This window comes from Xiphophorus couchianus, chromosome 5 (genome assembly GCF_001444195.1).
Source record: "Xiphophorus couchianus chromosome 5, X_couchianus-1.0, whole genome shotgun sequence".
In the NCBI taxonomy this organism is placed as follows: domain Eukaryota; kingdom Metazoa; phylum Chordata; class Actinopteri; order Cyprinodontiformes; family Poeciliidae; genus Xiphophorus; species Xiphophorus couchianus.
The window spans coordinates 40,557,169-40,583,322 of NC_040232.1; the positions used below are offsets into that span (position 1 = coordinate 40,557,169).

The window sequence follows — 26,154 nt, forward strand, 5'->3', positions numbered from 1 at the left end:
AGTATTATCTTTTATCTGAAAATAGTGTGTTTGTTCTTGCCATTTAGTCCCCTGTATTAATTATTGCTCGAAAGGCCTTGCCATATAGGTTTATTGGTAACACTTTATTTGAAGGGTTGTGCATAAGGCTGGCATTACAGTCATAAACATGACATAACACCTGTCATGAACATGAAGGAGTCTTTATGAATGTTTGACTGTTGTCACGAAGTGTCATTTGGTAAATAATTACACTTTTTTTTTCTCCCCTCCAGGGGGTCTTTTGTGGGCTCTAGTGTCCCTTATATGAAAGTAGGCTGACAGGAAAAGGGGAAGAAGAGGGGGGAAGATATGCGGCACATATAGCCGGGTCTGGGAATCGAACCAGCAACGGCCGTGCCGAGGACTCGAGGCCTCCAAACGTGGGTCGTGCTATCCCCTACGCCACCACAGCATGCCCAAATAATGACACTTTTAATGCAAACTTGACTCTTTTAATTGAATTTAATGTAAATTTTAATGCAGCTTTGCATAAAAATTTAATTATTTACCAAATAATGCTAAGTTGATACTTTTACTGTAATACTTTTGCACTGTAAATGCAACTTTTAATGCAAACTTTCATTAAAAGTGCCATTATTTACCAAAAGACACTTCATGACAACAGTCATAACATTCATAAAGACTCCTTCATGTTCATGACAGATGCTATGTCAGATTTATGACAGTGTCATGTCAGTCTTATGCACACCCCTTCAAATAAAGTGTTACCGATTTTTTTCTCTGTATTTACTTTAGTTTCTTAATTTATTCTTGCATTTTGTTCTTTGTGCATTTCCATTTAGTTTGCTTTGATTAGTATTATCCTTTCTTACTGTTAAAATGGAAAAAATCCCAGTAAACTAAGTGAGATTTAAAAGCGGTGGTAGCACTACTGCATACAAGACCACTTACAGCACCGGTGTTAACTCTATAAAATGAATGCCCTCTATTGTGGGTGCCCAAATAGTCATCCCAAAAAATGACTTTTTGTCATTATAATGACTTCCACTCATGGAAGGATTTTTAAAAAATTAAACAGGTTCAATTTTCTGAGGGATACACAATGAGGGTATTGTGATTTTGGTAATTACATGTTTATAAGAGCGATATTCCGTTGTCCTTTCATGGACGCATGCATCATTCAGATGAACATTTAAACATTTTTCAATATAAGTTGCTACTTTGACATATTCACAACACTGCCAAAATATATAAAAACCCTCAATAGGACATAAAATGTTTGAAATCCAGACACCTAACCACTGACAACTGAATCAAAGCAAGGCCACTAACCGGTGTAACGCTAAACTGATGCAGTGAAGCTAAGAGTAGCAGGACCGCAGAGCTTCGCCAAGACGCTAAAAGAAACACTGAAGAGAAGAGCAACCAGCAATATAGTTGCAGCCATACATGTTTTAATGTTACACATCTCAGTTTTTAGCAAGTAGCTCAAAGTCTAAACTGGTATTGTTGTGCATAAAGTTTACCTTCGAGCAAACACCCCCCGAAGGAATCGCAGCGCCCCCCTTTTGTAAATATTACTGCCATTGGCCCCTGCCTTCCTCTGAACTCCACCCAGGGGGCGATACCGTCTGCATTGAGAAATACTATACTGATACGTTACTCTTAGCCACCTTTCAGTTTGATCTGAATTTTGATAAAATTTTGTTTTACATTGCTCTTTACCTGAATTGTCAGGAAAACTGCAATTTCTTTTAATACATTTTTAATGTATAGGAAATGTAGTTGTTTTATTGCTTGGCATACATTTTTTTATCTTTACCAACATCTCTTGTTAATTTTTAGAATATTGCAAGCATACATACAGTGTTATGTATGTTTGTCATATATAACACTCCATGCAGTAGAAATATCTATTTCCAGAATATTTTTACACTGGGAAGAATTTCATTTTAATTTTTTGTTGATGAAGGGTAGAAGAATGATGAGCAGTGTCCAAATTCTCAAGGGCTCCATCCTTCGAAGGTCAGATTTACAGGCAGCTTATGTCATAGCGTGGCGACAAGGCCTGTCCAAATTCAAAGATTCCTCCAAATGCAGCCTTCAAATGTGTCCTTCTTTTCTCCAGATTTGAAAGATGGGTTTGGTGTAGCCTTCAAGGGCCACCATATCCCATAATTCATTGCGGGTCCAAACCCGGGTGTTCAGGCAAAGTGGCAATGGACCTTACCAAGCTCTGCCCACAACCGAACCCACGTGACCGCAAGTCTCACAACCAAAGCCTCGCGGTGCGTTGTTTCTATGTAAACATGACTAGATTAGTGCATCATTTCTACCGGATTTTCACAATATATCAGCTACTAAATGGACAGAGGAACTAACAAGTTCATGCCATCATATGGGAGGAGGTTACTGGTTTCTCAGTCACAAGCTGGTTGCAAACCTGAGGCCAGCAGGTGTCAGTCAGTTATGGTAGATCTGACATTTGGTTTGATGACCTCAATATGAGAAGCTACAGACTGATAGGAGGAACCAAAGAGCTCTGTAAAGGTAAAGGCAAATCTTAATTAATTTAATTTCACATAATTACCACAGTAGAAGCCATTTGTTTAAAATTTTATGAAATATATTTGTTCTATTTGATGTTTGTTGTGAATGATGTACAGCAGTGGTCCCCAACCTTTTTATTACCGCGGACCGGTCAAGACTTGGCAATTTTGCTGCGACCCGGGACCATCAGATAATGCTTCTGCATGTTGGCGTTCCAGCTAAAGCCTTTTTTTTTTGCCCCGATTTTCCCTTTACGACAATCTTACAACGTCCTGCAGTGAGTGGTGTGTTGAATATGCCCGAACTAAAATCAGGCATATTCAAATCTCATCTCGTCTCGACCACTGCCCTAACACTCTGACTCGGGTCGCTATGGTAATGTTTACATATCCCTTCGAAATAAGATACAGATGCGCCACAAAAATGAACATTTTACTTTCGCGAAAATTTTTACTTATGATAACGACTAATGGGAGCCCTGAGCTTATTTCTCTGCAACAAGATGGTTCCATCTGGGAGTGATGAGAGACAATGACACCCGAAGTGTTGCTTATGCACAGGGTGCTTGGTCTCTACGTGGCGAAGCAGTTTGAAGGCTTCATTCCCTCATTAACGAGCCGGTCACCATATCATGCAGAGCGGGCTTGGAATGTGGGAATCACCTACCGGTCCGGGATAAATCCATTCTCCTGTCTCTTCTCTGGGCCTTTTCCGCTCTCAAAGAAACTTTCCAAAGACATCTGATATGTTTCTTACTCATTTTGCTGTTTGTGGGCTCAATGCTGGCGCGCAAGATGTAACCGAGAGAGTCCGGTAACAGGATTTTCAAAATAAAAGCTCCTCCAGACTCACATAATACGTAAAACGAAAATATTTAATTGTTTCTTCCCTGGCCCGGTACCAATTGGTCCATGGACCGGTACCGGTCCGCGGCCAGGGGGTTGGGGACCACTGCTCTAGGCCTCAAACTTCAGTCCTCAAACTTCAGTCCTCGAGGGCAGAACACTGCGAGTGTTGATCTTACAGATCAACACTCGCGGTGGTTGATCTGTAAGAGGTGAACACAACGATGGTTGATTGACTAGCTGTACTTGGTGCTAGCGTGGCTAACACGAGTAACAGTTTAGTCCAAAGCCTTTTCTGCTAAAATAAAATCTTTAGTGTATGTCAGATACAGTACACATTGCATATTGATCTGTTTAGCTAACTTAAGACTGTGTAGCAGACAGGCTTCAAGGTGTAGAAATTGTATCAGTTCTGCCATTATGCTGTACTTAGTTAACGGGAAGCGTGTGTTTGTGAGACGGCCACGCACGTGACCACGTAGAATTGGCATCAGCTAAAAGTGAATCGGGTAAAATGCCATCGACTAAAAAACCCAGTAAAACACAGAGCAAGCAAAGGAAAGAGTTTTCTGCCTGAAAATTCGAAATGCTCTGCAAACATCTCATCCATATCACAGGCGTTATTGTTCTTTAGGCTCATGAATGCATTATACATTTCTTGAACTGAAACTTTCACGTCTTCATCATGAGTAATACTGATGATAAACGGGGAGCTTTTTACACAGTTAAATAGTTCATAATAATTGTAAATAATAATGCTTTTCCCACATCAGAGTAATTTTCTCTGCTCCATTTATGCCATCAATATTAATTGGCAGACCTGTTTTATAATTATTCATATCTTTTATTTCCTTCCAGAAATCATGTGTGCAGTTGTTTTACATTTTTCTTGCAATCATATTAGACTTCATTGTATTCTCATTCTTTTTAATTTAATGTAGGGCATATTTAAAATTTGCATTTGCCTGTTGTACTCAAAAAGAAGACCATGCTTCTGTCTGCCTCCCTCAACCCAAACCATAAAGGCCCACCTGGCCTCAGCATGAAGCTTCTTCACATGTTCATTCCATCCTGGTTTTGCTTTGTGCAGCTTAGTGTTATACAATGCCCTACTGGAGACACGAAGAGACTTGACAATACTTTCATACAAGTTGCACAACTCTATACCATGTAATGGGTCTTTACAGTTAATATCACAACATGCTACAGCATTCTTTGGCAGCTCAATATTACTCAGCAAAATGTCAGACTGAGCTAAATATACATCCAGGTCCTTCTCAGTCAAATTTGACCAGTCTAGTTTTCCAACAAAGCTGGACTTGCGAGTGGTGAGCAGATGTCCTCAGCTCCTGTGACGCTTCCTCGCAATGCGCTCGTACTACACTGGTCGAGTGCGCTTGACCAAGCAAGTCACACAGTTCTCGATTGCAGTCATCCGGCGATCCAGAGCTGTCGCTACCGCTTCCAGCTTCTCATTCACAGTGGCCTGAGTTTCCAAGGCCTTCCTTAGGCGAGACACGTCCAGGCTCACTTGCTCCACCCTACTGAGTAGGGCAGAGGCATCCATGTTGCTAAAACCAACTGGTGGAAGTACATCCGGATAGTGCAAAATAAATCTCGGAATGTTTTCAGCACACTCGTTAAGCACCCTGAGAAGGTCCTTTATGTTGTTAACATCCTTTTGAGGGTCTTTGTGGTTGATGCAACGAATCGAGGTTGTGCAAAATTCAAACAATTGGCACTTTGACGCCTCAATCTACTCAGAGGAGAAATTGTTTGAGGCTAATAAAAGCCTCCTGAGACAAAGTTCTCATTTTTGTAACAATGAAGCTCAGGAACTCATCCTTCACTATCACTTTCCCATCAACACTTTTATAAATGTAGATTTCGCATTTTATTCGAGAATGTGTTCCAGTATGTGACATACTCCCATATCGCACAGCCGCCAACTGGGACAAGGGGTTATCTCTAACAATAGAGATAAACTTTTGTACAGGATACAAGGGGCCGAAATGGGTTTTCTCCGTAGGGTGTCTGGGCTCTCCCTTAGAGATAGGGTGAGAAGCTCAGTCATCCGAGAGGGACTCGGAGTAGAGCCGCTGCTTCTTCATGTCGAGAGGAGCCAGTTGAGGTGGCTCGGGCATCTGGTCAGGATGCCTCCTGGACGCCTCCCTGGTGAGGTGTTCTGGGCACATCCCACCGGGAGGAGGCCCCGGGGAAGACCCAGGACACGCTGGAGGGACTATGTCTCTCGGCTGGCCTGGGGACGCCTCGGGAACTATAGGGACAAAGAAACCGAGGAGAACAACTTAAAACCATTCTGTCAGCCTAATGTCACGCAGATCCGTTGTTATGGCAACCGACAGACAACATTAAGCCAGACAGGAATCAGGCTTGATGCTTATTTTGCGATCATTAAGAAGTAATTGCCTGAACACTCGCGGTGGTTGATTAGCTAATTTAAAGACCTGCTTAACTGATAATCTCACAAAGTAGATGTTTGGGTCGCCTTATTTTTGTGCTAACTGAACCGAAACGCACCGAACTGCGCAGCATGGGTAGGCTACGTTAACTTTGTCAAAGTTAAGCTACAGCATAACTATCCTACTCCCCACTTTTTATACTTTTAATAAAAGCTTTTTTACTGACCTGTGAAATGTGATTCCCTTGGACCTTGTTATCTTGCTCTTGTAGTGTTTTCAATTAATATCCAAACATTGCGTCCCCTTTTCAGATTCTTTGGTTTATTGTGTCATTTTCCCCGACCACCGATATTCCTGACGCAATGCAAAGCAACAGTGCATGTGGCGCACTGCCACGCACAGCAGGTCACTTAGCGGACTTGCCATTTACGTTTTACAAAGGAATTTTAAATAGACAAATCCAACTCTACTTTCTGTGTTGTAGGAAGGTCACTTTTCCAGAGAAATGAGGGGCCAGTGAACCAGTTAGATGAGAGATGCTCAGTGACAGGTTTGCCCCTTGATGCACCATCGACTGGGTCCTCCTCTGATGGCACATAAAACCATTGCTGAGGGCTTGTACTCTGGCGAATTCTTTGGACTCTATTTGTTACAAAAGTATGGAAAAGGCAGACATCGTTGTTTATGTAGCCCAAAACTACCTTTGAATCAGTCCAAACATAGTCTTTCACCTGAGCATAGTGCAGTTAATTTTTTGATATGTTACTGAGACTGAGACTACTGCTGCGTTAGCTCAAGCCTGGTTATTGTAGTCGGCTTGATAGGTGAAACACGGGCCTTGGCTATCACTAGTGAACAATGAATTATGCCTTTAATGTTTATGGCTCTTAAATAGGTGCATTGTCCATAACCAGTTGTACTTGCATCTGAGAAATGATGTAGTTCTATCTCTTTAGGCTCACCAAACCTAGCTGGAAAGTAACAGCGAGATATGTTCACCTTGTTTAGGCTGATAAAATTATGTTGCCAGCTCTCCCCCCTTGGTTTCAGTTCTTCTGGAAAAGGGTCATCCCAATTAATACCTTGTTGGCACAACTCCTGTAGGATTTTTTTTTCCTTTTAGCAGATATGGTGCCAAGAAACCAAGGGGATCATAGATGGCTGCAACAGTCGACAAGATGCTTTGGTGTGTTGATGGTTGTACCTTTAAAGTTTTGCCAAATCTAAAACAGTCATGTTCAATGTTCCACTGAATGCTTGGGCCCTTTCCTGTGGCATGTCTTCAAATGTCAACTTTTTTGTTTTTGTGTTTATTGCATATTCAGATTGTGGGATGCTTTGTAGAATAGCAATGCTATTTGAGATAAATTTGTGTAGACGGAGTCCTCCTTGTTTGCATATTTCAGTGGCGTCTTGTGCAAGCTGTACAGCCCTTTCAACAGTGTCTGTGCTGTTGAAAGGGCTGTACAACAGCACAGCCCTTTCAACAGCACGTAAAAGTTATTTTTACTTGCTGTAAAAATATGTTCTATTTTTACGTTAGCCATGTGGAGTCCAAGGGAGTCACAGGGGGTAATTCTTTTACTGTGACACAACCTTGACACTGTTACACTGAGTGATGATGTGAAGCCTCCAACAATGGTCCACCCAATGTCTGTGCGAACTGTATATGGCCTGTAGTCTTCTCCTAGTACAACTTGTTTTTGGTGCTAAAGTTGTGGGACAGTTGAATCCGATAAGGAGTCCCACATCACAGCTCAGGAGAGGTGAGATCTTATCAGCAATTTCTGTCAAATGGGGCCAATTTTTTGCGGTCTCACTGGTGGGTATATTGTCATAATTTACTGATATGAAGTCTTTAGTGTAGGAGGAAGGGAGGTTGATGCAAATATCTGAGTCATAACCTCTCACACACAGTCCTGATACTCGGTTACTTTTAACAGTAGAGTGGACACCAAGCATGGTAGTTAGAGTTAGCTTTACAGGTTGAACATCTGCTTGGAGCCGTTTGCTCACTCCTTTACTGACAAATGTGCTGTCACGTACTGCTGTTGCTCTTTAGATGGGTTTTGAACTGTGGATACAGGAACAATCATTGATGTGCTGTTTGACTGACCAACCTTTGTAACATTGAGAGCTGTAGCTGGTGTGGTCTCATCTGGAGTGCTTGAAGCTGTGTTGATAGAGCCGAGAAGTCTTTCCTTTGCTTTATAATTCTCATCATGTAGACAAGTTGGACGCCTTCCTTTACAAATGTCACATGTGTTGCGATAGTAACAATCCTTAACATTATGTCCCACTTTCAAGCATCCATAGCACAGTTTATTATCCTTAATATATGTGCGCTTCTCCTCCAAGGTCTTATTTGAGAAGTTTGTGCATTTTGACAGCTGGTGTTATTCATCTTTGCAAAACAAGCAGGGCATCTTTAATGTGCTGTCTACTCTTTCCTTACTGTTTTGCACCATGGTTTGGGTTGTGAAAACTTGTGTGGATCTGTTTGATTTAAGGCCTATTGTGGTTCTTTTCTCATAGGATGAGGTGCACGAGTGAACAGCATATGGTGAAGTAATTGGGTTGCATTCAGTCTCTGCTTCAACTGTGTAAATTCTCTGAAAGAGGAAAAATCCTTGCCATTCATTAGTGTATCTGTGACCTGTGTATTCCAACAGGCTTGTAGCCAATCTGCAACTTTCTGTAGCAATGTTTGATTCTCCTCACAGTCATTTAGTATCTCTAGGCCGTTTACATGTGGCATGGCATGAAGACATGCATTTCAGAAATCTGAAAACCCTCTGCATCCTTTAAGCCTATTTTAGGCCATTTAGATAATTTGTCTTTAAAAGCTCTTTGGACAACAAAGGCTTGACCATAGCATTGGTCAAGCCTTTGCCATGCATTCTTATATGCCTCATCGTAAAATGTTCCTTCGAAACAGTTTTTACTGGGCCTGTGACACCTCTTCAGGAGGTGAAGCTTATCAGCAGATGATATGGCTTTGCAGTCAACGAGTGAAATAAAAGAGGCCTTTCTTTCAATATAGCTAATTGGATCTCCACTGAAAACTGTAAGCATTGGCACTGGGATTTTGTTTATGGCTATGCTATTTTGAATAGCTTGGGCTAGCTGGAAAATCTCTGTAAGAGGTGTTTGAGAATTAACTTGAGGGTTTGAATCATTGGGGCCTGCCATGCAAAGGAATGGCAGGAACCTATTGCTATTCTCCCAAGAAAGGTTTCTTTAATATTATTATAATTGGGGCCTGCCCATAGCAATGCATAAGGAGAGCAGTACTGACTTGCAAAGCAAGTCAGTACTGCTCTCCTTATACACAGCAATAATATTATTCTGCATTATCTTTTTCTCCCAGGTTAGGGAACTGCCTTGCGCAGCAAGGCAGTTCATTAGCATTAGCATTTTAGCTTAAAAAAGCTATTAGCTATTTATTTGACTTATTAGCCATGTTTAGTATACTGAATGGAGTAAGTCCATTATAGAGAACATCCTAGTTATGTCCCACATGCTAGTGACAGCAATGATGCTAACATTAGCATTTTTGCTAATTTTAGCTGATACACTTACTTTATCATACTGAACGGTGCAAGTACATGTTAGTCAACATTTTTGTCATTGTCCTCATATGATTGCGGCTTTTTTTTAGCATTGATGCTAATTTCTAGCATCAGAACGCTGGGTCCAAACCGACGGGTACACTTTGGCAGGCCCCGGTTACATTTCTTCAGGAATTTTCTAGTTGGGGCCAGCCATGCAAAGCAATGGCAGGAACCTATTGCTATTCTCCCAAGAAAAGTTTCTTTATTGGGGCCTGCCATGCAAAGCAATGGCAGGAACCTATTACTATTGTCGGAGAGAAGCGTCTCTTTATTATTATTGGGGCCTGCCATGCAAAGCAATGGCAGGAACCTATTACTCTACACCCAACAAGCGTCTCTTTATTATTATTGGGGCCTGCCATGCAAAGCAATGGCAGGAACCTATTACTCTACACCCAACAAAGTGTCTCTTTAATATTATAATTCTTTATTTTTCTTCCGTAACCGTTAATGCGGCTCATACCGCTGGGTGCACACCTACAAATGAGGTATCAAAACGTGCAGAAAATTCACGCCATTGGAGCTATTATTTTTGGTGGGATTTGGGCTTAACGTGGCGACATAATTCGCAAAAAACTATGAAAAAAAACCCATTATAAGTCAATGGGAAAAATCCTGGAAATACCCTATTTTTGAGGATTTGCTGTGTCGTCACAAATTCACCTAGAAATGCCATTCAAATTTCATTTTGTAGATACGTCTGTGATCTCTTCGAAAGTGAAGACGGCTCGTCGATACCAGTTACGGTTTGTCCACAATTTGCCTCTAAGCGACCCAAAGTTTCTCATTTTTCCTAAAGTTAGAGTGCTTCTCTCGCTGATTAGAGTGAGAGATCAAGACAACTTTTTCAGCCCAAATCATTTTTGAAATCGCCATCACGCCCACAAATATCGCACGATTAGTATCAAAATCGGTCCTGACATTGATACGCCTGTCTGCTCCGGTAAAATGTTTTCGAAATTTATCTAGACCGTACGGTTTTCTGTCACGGTGCTTCAGAGCAAAGTCATGCGACAGGATTTTCTGAGGCTGTCTCAGGCTCTTTCACTGACACTTCACACCTTGGTGTGAAACTTATTTAACATAGCAACGGAACTCAAGAGGCTATTGGCTGCTGATTAGTACTACAAATACGCATCACTGTAGTTCTATCTATAGTGAAACCCTCAGTTGAAACAGATCAGGACTGAACTGGCCTTTAGAACTAATTGCTGCTATGGGCTGTATATAACTGATTTAACTCAGTAACTGTTACACATGGGATTAGTTTGGCCCTCTGAAATGAAGCTTAACAGAAATTTCAAAATAAAAGCCTTGAATATTTTTACATCATGTAATTGCTCTTTTTGGCTTTATTTGACTTTTTCATCCAAAGCACTGTTACACATGGTATTAGTTTGTCCCTTTGAAATAAAGCATACTGAAAATTTCAAAATAAAAGCCTTGAATATTTTTACATGACGTAATTGCTCTTTTTGGCTTTATTTGACTTTTTCATCCAAAGCACTCTTACACGTGGTATTAGCTCAGAACTTTAAAATGAAGCATACTGAAAATTTCAAAATAAAAGCCTTGAATATTTGTACATCATGTAATTGCTCTTTTTGGCTTTATTTGACTTTTTCATCCAAAGCATTGCTACACATGGTATTAGTTTGGCCCTTTGAAATGAAGCATACTGAAAATTTCAAAATAAAAGCCTTGAATATTTTTACATCATGTAATTGCTCTTTTTGGCTTTATTTGATTTTTTCATCCAAAGCACTGTTACACGTGGTATTAGTTCAGAACTTTAAAATGGAGCATACTGAAAATTTCAAAATAAAAGCCTTGAATATTTTTACATGACGTAATTGCTCTTTTTGGCTTTATTTGACTTTTTCATCCAAAGCACTCTTACACGTGGTATTAGTTCAGAACTTTAAAATGAAGCATACTGAAAATTTCAAAATAAAAGCCTTGAATATTTTTACATGACGTAATTGCTCTTTTTGGCTTTATTTGACTTTTTCATCCAAAGCACTGTTACACATGGTATTAGTTTGGCCCTTTGAAATGAAGCATACTGAAAATTTCAAAATAAAAGCCTTGAATATTTTTACATCAACTACTTGCGTTTTCAGCATTATATAACTGATTTAACCCAATGACTATTACGCATGGGATTAGTTTGGACCTTTGAAATGAAGTTTCACAAAAATTCCAAAATAAAAGCCTTGACAAATTTTACATCATACTGAATGGTGCACGTCCACCTTACTTAACGTTCTTGTGATTCTCCACATGCTATTGATTACGTTGCAGCGTTCTTTAGCATCGATGCTAATTTCTAGCGTGACAACGCCGGGCCCAAACCGACGGGCACGCCTTGGCAGGCCCCGGCTAAATTTCTTCCGAAATTTTCTAGTAATTCTTTATTTTTCATCCGTAACCATTAATGCGGCTCATACCGCTGCGTGCACACCTACAAATGAGGTATCAAAACGTGCAGAAAATTCACGCCATTGGAGCTATTACTTTTGGTGGGATTTGGGCTTAACGTGGCGACATAATTCGCAAAAAACTACAAAAAAAACCCATTATAAGTCAATGGGAAAAATCCTAGAAATACCCTATTTTTGAGGATTTTCTGTGTCGTCACGAATTCACGTAGAAATGCCATTCAAATTTCATTTTGTAGATACGTCTGTGATCTCTTCGAAAGTGAAGACGGCTCGTCGATACCAGTTACGGTTTGTCCACAATTTGTCTCTAAGCGACCCAAAGTTTCTCATTTTTCCGAAAATTAGAGTGAGAGCCAGGGCCTTTAGATCTCGGCTAGAGTGAGAAATGAAGAGGTTTTTTGACCCCAAAATAATTTTGAAATCGCCATCACGCCCACAAATATCGCACGATTGGTATCAACATCGGTCCTCACATTGATACACATGTCTGCTCCGGTAAAATGTTTTCGAAATTTATCTAGACCGTACGGTTTTCTGTCACGGTGCTTCAGAGCAAAGTCATGCGACAGGATTTTCTAGGCTGTCTCAGGCTCTGTCACTCACAGCTCACACCCTGCTGAGACCATTATTTACCATAGCAACGGAACTCAAGAGGCTATTGGCTGCTGATTAGGACTACAAATACGCCTCACTGTAGTTCTATCTATCCTCAGTTGAAACAGATCAGGACTGAACTGGCCTTTAGAACTACTTGCTGCTATGGGCTGTATATAACTGATTTAACTCAGTAACTGTTACACATGGGATTAGTTTGGAACTTTAAAATGAAGCATAATAATAATTTCAAAATAAAAGCCTTGAATATTTTAAAATCAGATATTTGCTCTGTTGAGCAATATATAACTGATTTAACCCAATGACTGTTATACATGGGATTAGTTTGGCCCTTTGAAATGAAGTTTAACAAAAATTCCAAAATAAAAGCCTTGAATATTTTTAAAGCACTGTTACACATGGTATTAGTTTGGCCCTTTGAAATGAAGCATACTGAAATTTCAAAATAAAAGCCTTGAATATTTTTACATCATGTAATTGCTCTTTTTGGCTTTATTTGACTTTTTCATCCAAAGCACTGTTACACATGGTATTAGTTTGTCCCTTTGAAATGAAGCATACTGAAAATTTCAAAATAAAAGCCTTGAATATTTTTACATGACGTAATTACTCTTTTTGGCTTTATTTGACTTTTTCATCCAAAGCACTGTTACACGTGGTATTAGTTTGGCCCTTTGAAATGAAGCTTAACAAAAATTTCAAAATAAAAGCCTTGAATATTTTTACATCAGAAAATTGCTCTTTTGAGCTTTATATAACTGATTTAACCCAGCAATTGTTACACATGGGATTAGTGTGGTAATTTAAAATTAAACTTGATGAAAATTTCAAAATAAAAGCCTTGAATATTTTTACATCAGGTAATTGCTGTTTTTGGCTTTGTATGACTTTTTCATCCAAAGCACTGTTACACATGGGATTAGTTTGGAACTTTAAAATGAAGCATAATAATAATTTCAAAATAAAAGCCTTGAATATTTTTACATGACGTAATTGCTCTTTTTGGCTTTCTTTGACTTTTTCATCCAAAGCACTGTTACACGTGGTATTAGTTCGGAACTTTAAAATGAGGCATACTGAAAATTTCAAAATAAAAGCCTTGAATATTTTTACATCAGCTACTTGTGTTTTGAGCATTATATAACTATTTTAACCCAAGGACTATTACGCATGGGATTAGTTTGGACCTTTGAAATGAAGTTTAACAAAACTTCCAAAATAAAAGCCTCGACAAAATTTTAAATAGTACTGAATGGTGCACGTCCGCCTCACTTAACGTTCTTGTGGTTCTCCACATGCCATTGATTACGTTGCAGGGTTCTTTAGCATCGATGCTAATATGTAGCGTGACAACGCCGGGCCCAAACCGACGGGCGCGCCTTGGCAGGCCCCGGCTAAATTTCTTCCGAAATTTTCCAGTTCTTTATTTTTCATCCGTAACCGTTAATGCGGCTCATACCGCTGCGTGCACACCTACAAATGAGGTATCAAAACGTGCAGAAAATTCACGCCATTGGAGCTATTACTTTTGGTGGAATTCGGGGTTAACATGGTGACATAATTTGCAAAAAACTACGAAAAAAAACCCATTATAAGTCAATGGGAAAAATCCTACAAATACCCTATTTTTGAGGATTCTCTGTGTCGTCACGAATTCACGTAGAAATGCCATTCAAATTTCATTTTGTAGATACGTCTGTGATCTCTTCGAAAGTGAAGACGGCTCGTCGATACCAATTACGGTTTGTCCACAATTTGTCTCTAAGCGACCCAAAGTTTTTCATTTTTCCTAAAATTAGAGTGAGAGTCAGGGCCATTAGATCTCGGCTAGAGTGAGAAATGAAGAGAATTTTTCACCCCAAATCATTTTTGAAATCGCCATCACGCCCACAAATATCGCACGATTGGTATCAACATCGGTCCTGACATTGATACGCAGCAAAAAGAACAACATCAAGGGCTGCAGGTGGCGCGCCAAGGACACAGCCACCAAGAAGAATCGCCTGCGCCTCAGTGGACGAAGGAGCCAGCGCTCCACGAGCAGAGGTCCAAGCAGCGGCGGCCTGGCTCTCCGGGTGAGGCAGGAGGGAAGGAGCTTCAGGGCAGGTTTCCCCTCTGAGCACCAAGTGCTGTCTGGAAGGTCGGGACGGCCCCGGACTTTGGAAGGAGTCACCCCGGTCCTGCCCAACTTTTAACCCACAGAGATTTTGTATTTTATATTCTTGTTCTTAGCTTCTTTTAGTCTGAACTGATGATTTTGTAAGTTCTTGAAAAATTCTGTATAACTGAAATAATGTAATTTTTTTAATGTTTACAGTAACAATAAATATTTTTCGAAAGAAAAAAAAAAAAAGAATTTTGGCTTTACTGATGAACAGTGAGGTTTATTGAAGTAAATCCTGAATTTCACCATAGGAACTGTAGCACAAATGCAAACACCAAAAGATAGTAAGCTACAAAATACGCTCTTACAACCGTAACATTTGAAAACTGAAAATAACGTTCACTACTAACAATATCAACTGATTCAAAAACTATACCGTATTTGATTACAATAAGACAAATTCACAATTCCAACTCGATACTGATCAATATTAGAAATATCCTCATTCACAAAGTAAACATACCTTGTGCCTCTATCAAGGGGCACTAATAACAAGATACATTTTTATAACACTGTTGCAACTTATCTTCCGTTCCTTCTGTTGCCAAGTTGCCGCTGCACAACATGAACAGCAGAAGCTCTCTCATCAAAATAAAAGCATCAAATCAAAGACCGGAAGTCAACCATATACTACACAAAATAAGATGAAATAAAGGCAACAAGCGACAAAAAAGTGAATACAACAAATAAGGAGCTTAACCGAGGGCTATTTACATACTGGTTACATTTACTTGAGCTACGTTTTGGGGGAAAGAGGTACTTGCACGAGTAGTTTTACTGCACTGTGCTTTTTTCTTGTACTTGAGTAGTATTATTGCTACTCTTACTTGAGTAGATTGATTTTGCATTGAAAGAACTAAACTTCAGACATTAGAAACGTTAGATTCTTAGATTTCTGAGCCAACGATTGTTGAGCGTAATTACTCAACATTTTAGACATGTCACTGTTTACATTCTTATTGTTTCTTTTGTATTAATGAACATAGTTATTTTATTTGAAAGGGTACATGAAGGTTTACTTAGCTATTTATACTAAGGTAAAAGCTCTGCACCTCCAAAATAAGCCAATGTCCCTCCCACCCCCCGCTAAACTCCTCTGGAGACTGGGCTGATGCATGGCCGTGGGGCTTCTTTGGTTTTCACAAAGTTGCATGAAAAGTGCTGTGCAAATAATTTAGATTGATTCGAAAAAGAGGTCTTGTAAAAACCAAAAATTAAAATAACCCTGTTTTATTTTTGTTCTTTTCACTGTAGTCCTCCTGAGCACAATGTTATAAACGTACCAGAAAGGGAGAAGGAACCTAATTTGAAAACGAGGGATCACAATATGAGCGAAAACCGTACCAGGAACCGTGGCTGCAGCGGCTTAAAGTCAGAAGTGCTGAAGCCAGAAAACCCACTCAAACAGAACAGTGGGTATTCATGTGATGCTCTGAACCGCAAAATAAGAACACCACTTACTATTCTGTTTCTGACAGGTGTGTGTCCAAGTCGGAGTCGCAGAAGGTGTGGAGCAATAGAGCGCCGTGCAGGGGGGTTGTCGGAGTCTGGCTCAGACTCTGGCAGTTCGTCGGGAAGCGTGAGGGCCAGCAGGGGGAGCTGGGGCAGCTGGAGCAGTGCAAGCAGCATGGAGGGAGACAAGGACCACGGTGCTCGAACACACGCCTGCACTACCTCATATAGAAAAAGTAAATACACAAGCATTCATAACTTCTTCCTTAGTGTGGCTATATCTGTTAGAAGCAATAATAAAAACCTCAAAAGCCAAGGATTTTAATATAGTAATGTAATTTTTCTTGTCAGGAGATTTGATGCAGAACTACCCTACAGAAACAGACTGCTACCAGAGCATGAATAACAACTACAAGGCCTCAAGGTATTTCACCAAGTAAACACATTTTAGTAGAAACACTGCCTGCTGGAAACGGAGGTTTCAAAGAGGCAACAAGAGTGTGTAAAATTGTAGAGCTTAAATTTGTAATTGGTATTATTGGATGGCAGGGAGGCATCTCACTGGATGAAGCATGGCTCACTTCTTTCAGCAAATGTCAATTTGAGGTCAAAAATTATAAAACTATGAACATCTGCGGTAGGGAACGTTGTTGAAAGATTTAGGAACATTCTGCATTCAAGCTGAGTTTAATGCACGTCAGATACGATTGCATAAAAAAAAAGTCAGTAGCTGCGTTTCCATCACCAGCCTGTGCAAATCTGTATCAACATTCCGCTAATGTTCAAAATACATAAACTATTGCCATGTTTCCGTTAAATGAGAAATTAAATTAAAATTACATGTGAATCAATTTGTTCATGCGATAAATCATTAAAAAGACATGCCATGGTCCTCCAACTACTTCCTGCTATCTTCTTCGTGGTTTGCGCCAGTGACAACATCCAGTTGTTGATCATGTGATTCATGTCATGCAAAAAAGTGTTTTGTGTAATAAACCAATTTCAATACGACTGAATAACCACCTCATTCTAGTGCCAAAGTTTTTAAAAAAAAAATAAAAATCAGGAGTTTTTTTAAATATGTGTGTTCCATTAAGCAAATTTTATTTCAAAAAGTCAAATTGCACAGTTATATAGTTAATGGAAACGGAACTAGTGTCTAGATGAATGATAATTCCTTAAGTCTTAAATTTGTTCCTTTTTGCATTTTTTGCATCTCTTTTAGCTGCATCTATTTGTTCCATGATTTGTCTCTCTGAATGAGAAATTTGAGTTTTATTGCACCGTGACAAAGATCTCTGTTGTCTTTTTCTTTGCATAAAGAGGAGGTCAAGTTATGCCAGACTTTCTTTTTATTTTATTTTTCCCTCCCTATTTCTGTTAAGGTTATTTTCTTTCTAAGAGAAATTAATTGGATCCTGTGTTTTTATTCGTTTTTTGTTGTACAACTTTAAACATATGAAACGTGTATTTGGATTTCTAAATACAGCAAAGCTAAATACATACCATAAATATTTAATGGAGGACAATTTGAAACTGCCTAACAACGAATATATTAAGAAGATGCCATTTTATTACCTGCTTCCACTAAACAACTTTTTTTTCCACAAACAGCTTGTATAATAAAGAGATGTGCCAAAGCTCAGACCCTGCTCCCTCAAGCTTTGTCCCAAGTTTTGCTGATGTGGCTGCAAGAATAGACAGGAATATAGGTAAAGACAGAACCACTAAGTGGACACTTTGGCTTCTGATAACTGGGATTGAAACACATGAGACATTTTCTTTAATCGCTGATGGAAGTTTTTATGTCGTCCTTGGTCAGCAGCTGGTCATTATGTGCCTGAAGATACATGGTCAGCTCCATCCATCCCTCTAACCAATGAGTTCAGATACAACACAACCGAAGCTCTGCCCTACATACCTCAGCCAGTTGTCACCGCATCGTACAACGGGTAGGACAAGGAGAACTTCAGGACTGCATAAACTACTTTTATCTTCTTTTATCCTTAAATAATGTAGTAGTACAGCACCTTGCAAAAGCATTCATACTCATTAGACTCTTTCACATTTTGCTACATCAGAGCTGTAAATACCAACATATTGTTTTGGAAGCAGGTGTGTGTTTAAGCTTTATTTTTCTTTGAAGAAGAAAAAAATAATTTTATGATCTCACTATTTTGTACCTGTCTTTAGCAGTCTGTTTCAAAAAAATGTTTGTTTCAATACTCCTTTTTTTAAACTATTGATTAATTTACTACCATATTTATTTGAAGGGTAGTTGTGTTTATAGAGAGACTTCATTCATTTTAGTTATGGTTTTTCTTGTGTGTGATTTTTATTTCCTTTTTATGTATTGTTTTTGGTTGTTGGGTTGTATTTTAGATATTTAAAATGTCTTCCAGTTCCAGTGTGGAGTGTTCAGCACAAAATTAAAGTTCATTACTTCTTGAGAGAAGGAACTTGCATTATCAATATGCAAGTAAATTTTTAGTTACTTGAAAATGATTTGTAAAGAACAATATTATCATTTACCATGATCATTTTTGGGACAATTTATCATACAGCAAAATTTGTTATTGTGACAGGCATATTAATGGATGAGTTGAACAAGTTTTTAGTTACTGATGTAGAAAGTTTGGTTGTGTTTTCTGAATAATGTGCTTTGTGTACAGTGATTACAGTTTTATGTAAATATTAAAATTGCTTCAATGTTTCCTTATTTTACAGCTTCACGTGGAGCAGTGCCAACAGTCATTGCAACAGTCCCTGCAGCTACACTGGTATCAGCTCCTAATATCTGAATTCCAGTCATTCATCCCCCTGTTTAACTTCCTTAAGTGTTTTCAAACTACTCAAATATGTTTTTTATGGTTTTGATCTTCAGCATGTTTATTTGAATCATTTTCCAGGAAATGGACCTTTTCAGAGTGGTTTCCCCCATCAGGGGGGGCAGAACATCAATGGCAGTCAGAGCAGCTGGAGTAATGAGCAGCCTCAGGAATCTCCTTCCACCTGGAACTCAGCAGCATGTGTGGGCAGCAAGGTGACATCTTGTTTGTGCATTTGTGTCTGCTGTAATAAAAATAAATATTCCCTGCAAATTAAATTGTGATGTTGCAAATCCTGTTGAGACCAAAGAATCACACACTTTCACAATTGGACAAGTTAATAACACTGTATAATAAATCAGATTTCCATTTTGACTCAAAACAATTAAAGCTGTGCAGGTCAGTTGTCCAGATATCAGATTCAGAAAGTTTTCCGAGCTCTGATCCGAAAGTTAAGATCTTAAAAAATAGTTATCAAGTCAAATGTGTTACATAATCTTAGCAAACAAAGACGGCACATTTATTTGTCCAGATTCTGTTTTGCATTTATGGTCTTGCATTGTTCTCTTAATTCAGTAAAAGCAAGATGTTTTCAATCTGGATGCATAATCCTGATAAGTAAGAATGATGATTTCAAAATTGACCAAAATATGTATGGTTTTGTTTTTTTCTTTCTTTCTATATTTAAGTTGTCCTGACAGTAGTAAAAACCTCTGCATTAGTTTTGAAATAAGGAGCACTCTGCTTCTTCCTGTGCATAAAAACATTTCTCTTAACCATTCTGACAAACCAGAGCCACTATCTTAAAGGAAGCAGTTCAGCTGTTTTATGATACAAATATGTACTTAAAATCTATAGAGAAGCTTTAGTTTTAGTTTGTAAAGTGGACACAAAGGATTTAAACTCGGACTTTTTGGTAAAGTCTGGAATTTTTGCATAAAGAATGTGTAGAAAACCTGGGAAAATATTTAAATTTTTATTTTATTTTACTAGTTCTAGGACTAGTAAAATAAAAAAAAGTCGAGCTAAATTTAGATGATACCAGTTTTATATACTTCTGTCACCTGTTCATCACTCCTACGCCTGTCACAGTAATCAATAAATCAATTAATGGAATAATAAATTAAAACAAACTCAATAATTTCCATTGGCATGATTTATCGTTTCTGTTTTTTTTCTCTTTTCACCAAAAACTGGATCATAAAAGTCTTTAATTTGGTGCTTTGGTCGCTACTAGCCATTTTTGAAGGACAATTTTGTTTTAAAGACTTCAAAATTAACTTTATTTGTTTTGTTTATTTATTTTGGATATTTAAAATGTCTTCTAGTTCTAGTGTTAAATATTCATTAGAATTTAAGGTTATCATTTAGAATGTTTTCTTGCAATGATCTCAAAACAACAATATCGTTTATGGCAATAACTTCTGGAACAATTTATTGTCCAGCAAAATTTATTGTGGCAGGTCTAAATTCACTCCACAATAGCTTTTCTTCTGTAAACAAATATTTTAGAATAAAGATACAGTGGCCATTGTAGATAGGAAAAGAAGGAGCACACTTCTGGGAAAAAAATCTCAGAAAATTTCTAGAAAAAACCTTTGAACTTTCTGGGCTTAAAAAGTAGAAAGTTTGTTTGGATAAACTCCAGTTTTCAACTTCTCAGAAAAAAATGAAATTTTGAGATTAATCTCAGAAATTTCCAAGAAAAAACACAGAAATTTCTGTGGTTAATCTCAAATTTTCAGGGGTTTTTTTTTTGTGGAAATTTACTTTCTTTTTTTTTTTTTTCATCTACCATGGCCCAAAACCAAAAGTCTAACGTCTTTCCTTTTCACCTTCACAGCCATATTTCTCGGGGACCCGCAGCCTCTCTCCCATGTCCGGTCTGTTTGGCTCCATCTGGACCCCTCATACCCACTTCCCACCTGAGCGATCAGTCCCAGTGTCCCCCATGTCTCCCATTACCCCCATAACCCCTCCTCACTCCCCATTCACCCGGGAGCCAGAGGGAACCTACCGGCCCATCCAGTACTCTAGCTTCAACCCGTTTGGGCCGCACATGAACCTGGACATATGGAACTCTTCATCCAACCGCAGCTCCAACTCCCAGCTCTCCAACGACTCTGGCTACTGTGGAGATGTCTGAATCCGAAAACCAGAACAGCAGACCTTAATACTTGCAAATGCCTAATATAAAAGAAAGGAAATAAAAATGAATGTTCTTTTATCAACAGTGGGGAAAATGTGAATATTACTTTTCTTTTCTTTTCCAATTTTCAGATGTTAAATGTTGTGAGAGGTGAAACGTTTGTTGTATATTTTTCTAGATTTGCAGTTTTGATCATAGAAAATAAAAGCAAGGTTTTGTACTTGAACAATGGTCTTTATTTCAATTACCCCATATTTACTCTCCAACATGTAACGGCTCCCACAGAAAAGAACACTTCATTTCTAACGCTTTCCTTGTGCCAGGTTTCAGCTAAAATATAGAACAAACTCAGGGTTTGTTCAAACAATCCTGCTGCCGAGCAGGGATGGTTCACGGAGTAAGTTGCGGTAGTAAGTTGACTCCGGATAGCTGATACACAGCTTTCTGAAACAGAAAACCCAGGATATGCACAGAACTTCAAAATTTTCACTTATTCTGCTTTCTGAAACAGGGCACTGGAGGTAACTTCAGAATTGAACCAAAATGGAACGGGATGCAAAGAACTCGTACATTGTGTGCACTTTTCCACAGAGAAGTCAAGGAATTCAATCTAAAAGGAAGACAGTTTGCAGAGGTGGGTAGGATAGTTCCTACCCACCCAGTAACATCAAGTCCAGTGCTTTCAGAATGACTGGGAGACATGTTCCATTATTTAGTATACCCTTTTTTTATGTGTCTGCATCTATGTGCTCGGCAGCAGCTGCGCCCCGTGTTCAAAGCAGCCAGTTCACGAGGTAAGTTAAAAAGTTTTAATTTAAAAAATATATAACAGTGGGGAGTAGGTTAGTTATGCTACTACTTAACTTTGACAACCTTGACATCAGTGACGTGTGGTCAGGGGAAGCAGGCATAATGGAAGAATAATATATAAGATAATTTATATTCCTATTTTCAACCTGTGGTTTGTACTAATAAACTATTTTTCATTTAGCTTAACTAATTTTGATCATTTTTTTCTTCAAAATAGCAGAATTGTCGCAGTTTTCCATTGAAATGCTTGGAAGTGAAGCTGGTGAGGCAGCAGTGAGCTGAGCCTCACCTTGGATTGATCAACCTCTCACTAACTGCACTGGCTGCCATTCTATGAGAGCATGCTCCTCCTGTCTGTACGTCGCCAATAAAATGGTTAAAAACATTTAATATATGAACTGATTTTCCATAATTTAGCTTATGTATATAGTAGAGATATAATGAACACCCTTATGACAAAATTTTATCGGTTGAGTGATTTATGACCCTAATAATTGTTTTTAATTTCCGGTGACCGGATGTGCCCCCCCCCCCCACACACACACACCTAAAATAAACACTTCATCCTCCAAAATAAACATTCCTTTGACATCTGTTAATCCTATCTTTGTGACACTTTGTTTTGGTAAACTTTTTCCAACCTCTATGAGTTTTAAGAAGAATACAATTAAAGTTTGAAAACAATAAGTGATACATAATCACCAGAATATTACATAATATACAATATAGTATATTTAATTAGAATGTTGTAATACCTCTGACTTTAACTCTGTGTCTCAGGAAATACAGCAGAGCTCCTGGGTTCAGCAATAAACATTTTCTTTGCAGGTGGCCCTCTCCTACTTATTGCACCATTTGTGTGTCCATGTGTGTAGGGGGCAGTCGTGAGGGGGAAAAAAGCCCCTTTCCCTGCGTAAGAGTAAACGCATACGTGTTTGTGATTTTCTTCATCCATTCAAAAAAACAAAAAAACTGAATCTATAAGAACTAAACTCTTAAAGATTTTTTTTCTGTAACACTTGCTAGTGTGATACATTTCAGTAAATGTTCCTCATTTGCACATGTATTTCTTAAAAAGATGTTACGGGCAGTAAATAGGCCTCGGTGAGACAAATTGTCTTCCTGATACACAGCGTAAAGGGGAGAGGAGTGACCCCTGTCCTGCTCACCACACCGTTTGTGCGTCCGTGCGTAAGAGTAAACACATACCTCTAAAGAAAACCTACAGTTTAACTGTTTCACTGCATTATTTATGGTGACACTATTAGCCAGTGCTGACTATGAGTTTGTGATTTCCTTCATCCGTCCCGAAAATTGTCACTTAAATTTTAAACTCATAGATTTCTTTCTGTAACAGTTGCTAGTGTGATACATTTCAGTAAATTTTCCTCAATTGTACATGTACTTCTTAAGTAGATGTGACAGACAGTAAATAGGTGAGGCTACTCATAATTAACTTTCAGCTTTCCCCAAAGTTGAAAGGTTTTTTTTACACTGCACAATCACGCTCCAAGAGTTGCTCACAAGATGGGAAATTGTTTTGTTACCTTTAACATTATCCACAAGTTTTGCCCTGACTTATATGCTGTATGTTCCTTTTCCTTAAAGATGCTTCCCTTCCATCCATGATATTACACACTTGTCTTAAGTGTGTTTGCTACCAAAATATAGTACACCTATAGTTGTTGAAGGTTAAATTACTAAAACAATATAAAGCAATTTATGAATTGCAATTATAATTGCCTATAATTAGGCAATTATAATTATGACTGCCTATAATTGCCTATAATTGCTTTATAAAGCAATTTATAGGCAGTCTGTATTAAAATATTTAATACAATTCATATTATTTATTTAGATTTGATGTTTTGATGTGTGCACTTGGATTCTATCGATTTATTGAATGATGGTTTGTGTAAATATTTAGCAAACAGAATGGCTATTCAGGTTTTATATAGTTCTTTTCTTTTGGTGTTTGCTGCACAAATTCAAATATATGCTGGCTATCAACCAACAATTGAATCAGTGAATTTGTGTTTTTCTTAAATACTCCCTCTCACGGAGACTTACTTACATAGGGTGATCGTATTTTAATTTGGGAAAACCAGGTCAACCTGGAGCGTGTGTGTGTGTGTGGGGGGGGGTGGGTTCGGAAGACCAGAACACAGAACACTTGGAGCTGCGGGGGGAGGGGGGGGGGGGGGTGCTCTAAAAGCGGGGAAACTCCATACATTTGCGCTTTGGCATGTTGTTGGCGTACTGACAGCCACGCTATCTATGTTCTGATTAAGAACAGGGCTGCCCGCACTGACGCGGCTCAGGGATTACGTCACACGCAGCGCAGTGCGCAGGGCCCTAGTGCATGTAAATTTAATGGTCCAATGAAGGAAATTTAAAAAAAACAGGACAAAAAAAAATCTACCACTAAATGTTAAAACACCATCCATCCATCCATCCATCCATCCATCCATCCATTCATTCATTCATTCATTCATTCATTCATTCATTCATGTTCTGTTCACCCTTGTCCCTAATGGGGTCAGGAGGGTTGCTGGTGCCTATCTCCAGCTACGTTCCGGGCGGGAAGCGGGGTTCACCCTGGACAGGTCGCCAGTCTGTCGCAGATGTTAAAACACATTTAGTATAATTTCCTAAGTACCCCCGTTATCCCCTGTCTAGAACTGCCCCTGGGCTGCAGGTCTGTGTCTGGTGTATTTTTGATTAGCATGATATTTTCTTCATTGATAGGAAATCAGGTTGGATAGATTATATTTAACTTATTTAGCTTTTTTTTTTTTTTTTAGCATGAAAGTCCCTCTGAATAAACATTATATTTTCTGTCCCGGACTCGGCACTGAGCTAGCTGCCAACAACATTAGCACTCTGAGGTCAGCCAAGCAAGGGCATAAAAATAATATTTCTTACCTTACATATGAATGCTTGTCTTTCTAAGTAACTGTCCAATAAAACATCTGAAAATACAATTTAAATGATGCGATCATTACCTGCAAACTCTGGCATTGTTAGTTTCCGCACCTCCTGTTTTTAGCTGTAGATTGTTGATCCACCTTTCTCTTCTTTTTTCTGTAAGTTTTTTAAAATTAACTCTCTTGTGACCAACCTTTAAAACAAGAGAATAACGTTTATCTTTCTCTCTATTAGAACGGTTGGAACAACTGTACAGGACACAGACTTTAGACATTTTGATGCTGGATCAACAGAAATAAATGGGCTGCATTTACTTCCGGCCCTCCATCTGCATTGGGTGACGTCGGTGCTACGTCATCAGAAACCCAGCAATAATAATCAGCATTCATGATGGACGTTTGCCAGAACAAATCAGACAGTTTTTCCACAACACTGCCAAAATCCTCTTAGCCAGTGATAACATTAAAGCATTCTGACCTTATTCATTCACAAAAATACAAAGCATCTTTCGGGCCCCCAAAGCACCAGGGCCTTGGGCTGCAGCCCCGGTAAGCCCATGCTAAAATCCGGGCTTGTTGACATCTTCAGAGAGAATCTGGTGGCTGTTTTAATTTTTTTTTTATTTCTACAGCGTAAGTGTTTCATTAGTTGAAAAATTACACATTTTCTGTAGTATCATATCTTCCTTAGATATTACAAGATTCATACAAAGAAATATGGTTCATGACTCTTGCATATTAATGTATATAAATAAAAAAAGACATCTCGTACAGCATAGAATGGATTGATTAATCAACCTTTGTCTTAAAATATGTTATATTTGTTTCTTGTAAGCATGAAATAAAACAAAATCTGAGTTTTTTGAGTGTGTGTCCATATGTATTTATGTGCTTGTGTGCCTAAAAAGGTGTGCAATTCTTTGTTAGGCTCTCAAGTGCTGACATATTGCAGCTATTGATCTTTAGTCCTAAAATCAACACAGAAGCCTGGATACTGATGACAGGCAAGACCAGAGGAGTCTGGATATCCTGATAACATACACACACACACGCCCACACGCCTATGTGCACACACCATGCTCATATGCACAATGTCACACAGGTCTGAAAATATCTATCAAACCTTCTCTGCAGGATTTAATCAGCAGAGTAGTCAAGTTCTTCAGAATCCTGCTAATGGACCTAAAAAATTGGTTCAGTTTAATTGAAGCTATCACACCAAACCTTGTTAAACTATACTGAAGTTTGTGGTTGAAATGGAAAAAAGTTTAAAAGCTGATATTACTTTTGCGAAAATCATTAGATGTTCCAGCTCCTTCAGGAAGTTGTCCACATTGTTCTTTCACTGCTT

General features: G+C 38.7%; 1 protein-coding gene across 2 annotated transcripts in view; it reads left to right on the plus strand.

Moving 5' to 3' along the window:
- The window catches only part of tmem131l (transmembrane 131 like), an 85,894-nt gene extending 64,602 nt beyond the window's left edge, over positions 1-21,292 (plus strand). The window contains exons 27-34 of one of the 2 annotated variants that reach the window (XM_028019100.1): positions 15,892-16,049; positions 16,116-16,325; positions 16,441-16,513; positions 17,704-17,801; positions 17,912-18,041; positions 18,817-18,869; positions 18,999-19,132; positions 20,761-21,292. In XM_028019100.1, the coding sequence (XP_027874901.1) occupies positions 15,892-16,049; positions 16,116-16,325; positions 16,441-16,513; positions 17,704-17,801; positions 17,912-18,041; positions 18,817-18,869; positions 18,999-19,132; positions 20,761-21,063 (1,159 nt within the window). In that variant the 3' untranslated portion in view covers positions 21,064-21,292. The remainder of the gene's footprint in view (positions 1-15,891; positions 16,050-16,115; positions 16,326-16,440; positions 16,514-17,703; positions 17,802-17,911; positions 18,042-18,816; positions 18,870-18,998; positions 19,133-20,760) is intronic. The other variant, XM_028019101.1, reaches the window with a different exon arrangement.
- The last annotated feature ends 4,862 nt before the right edge of the window (positions 21,293-26,154 follow it).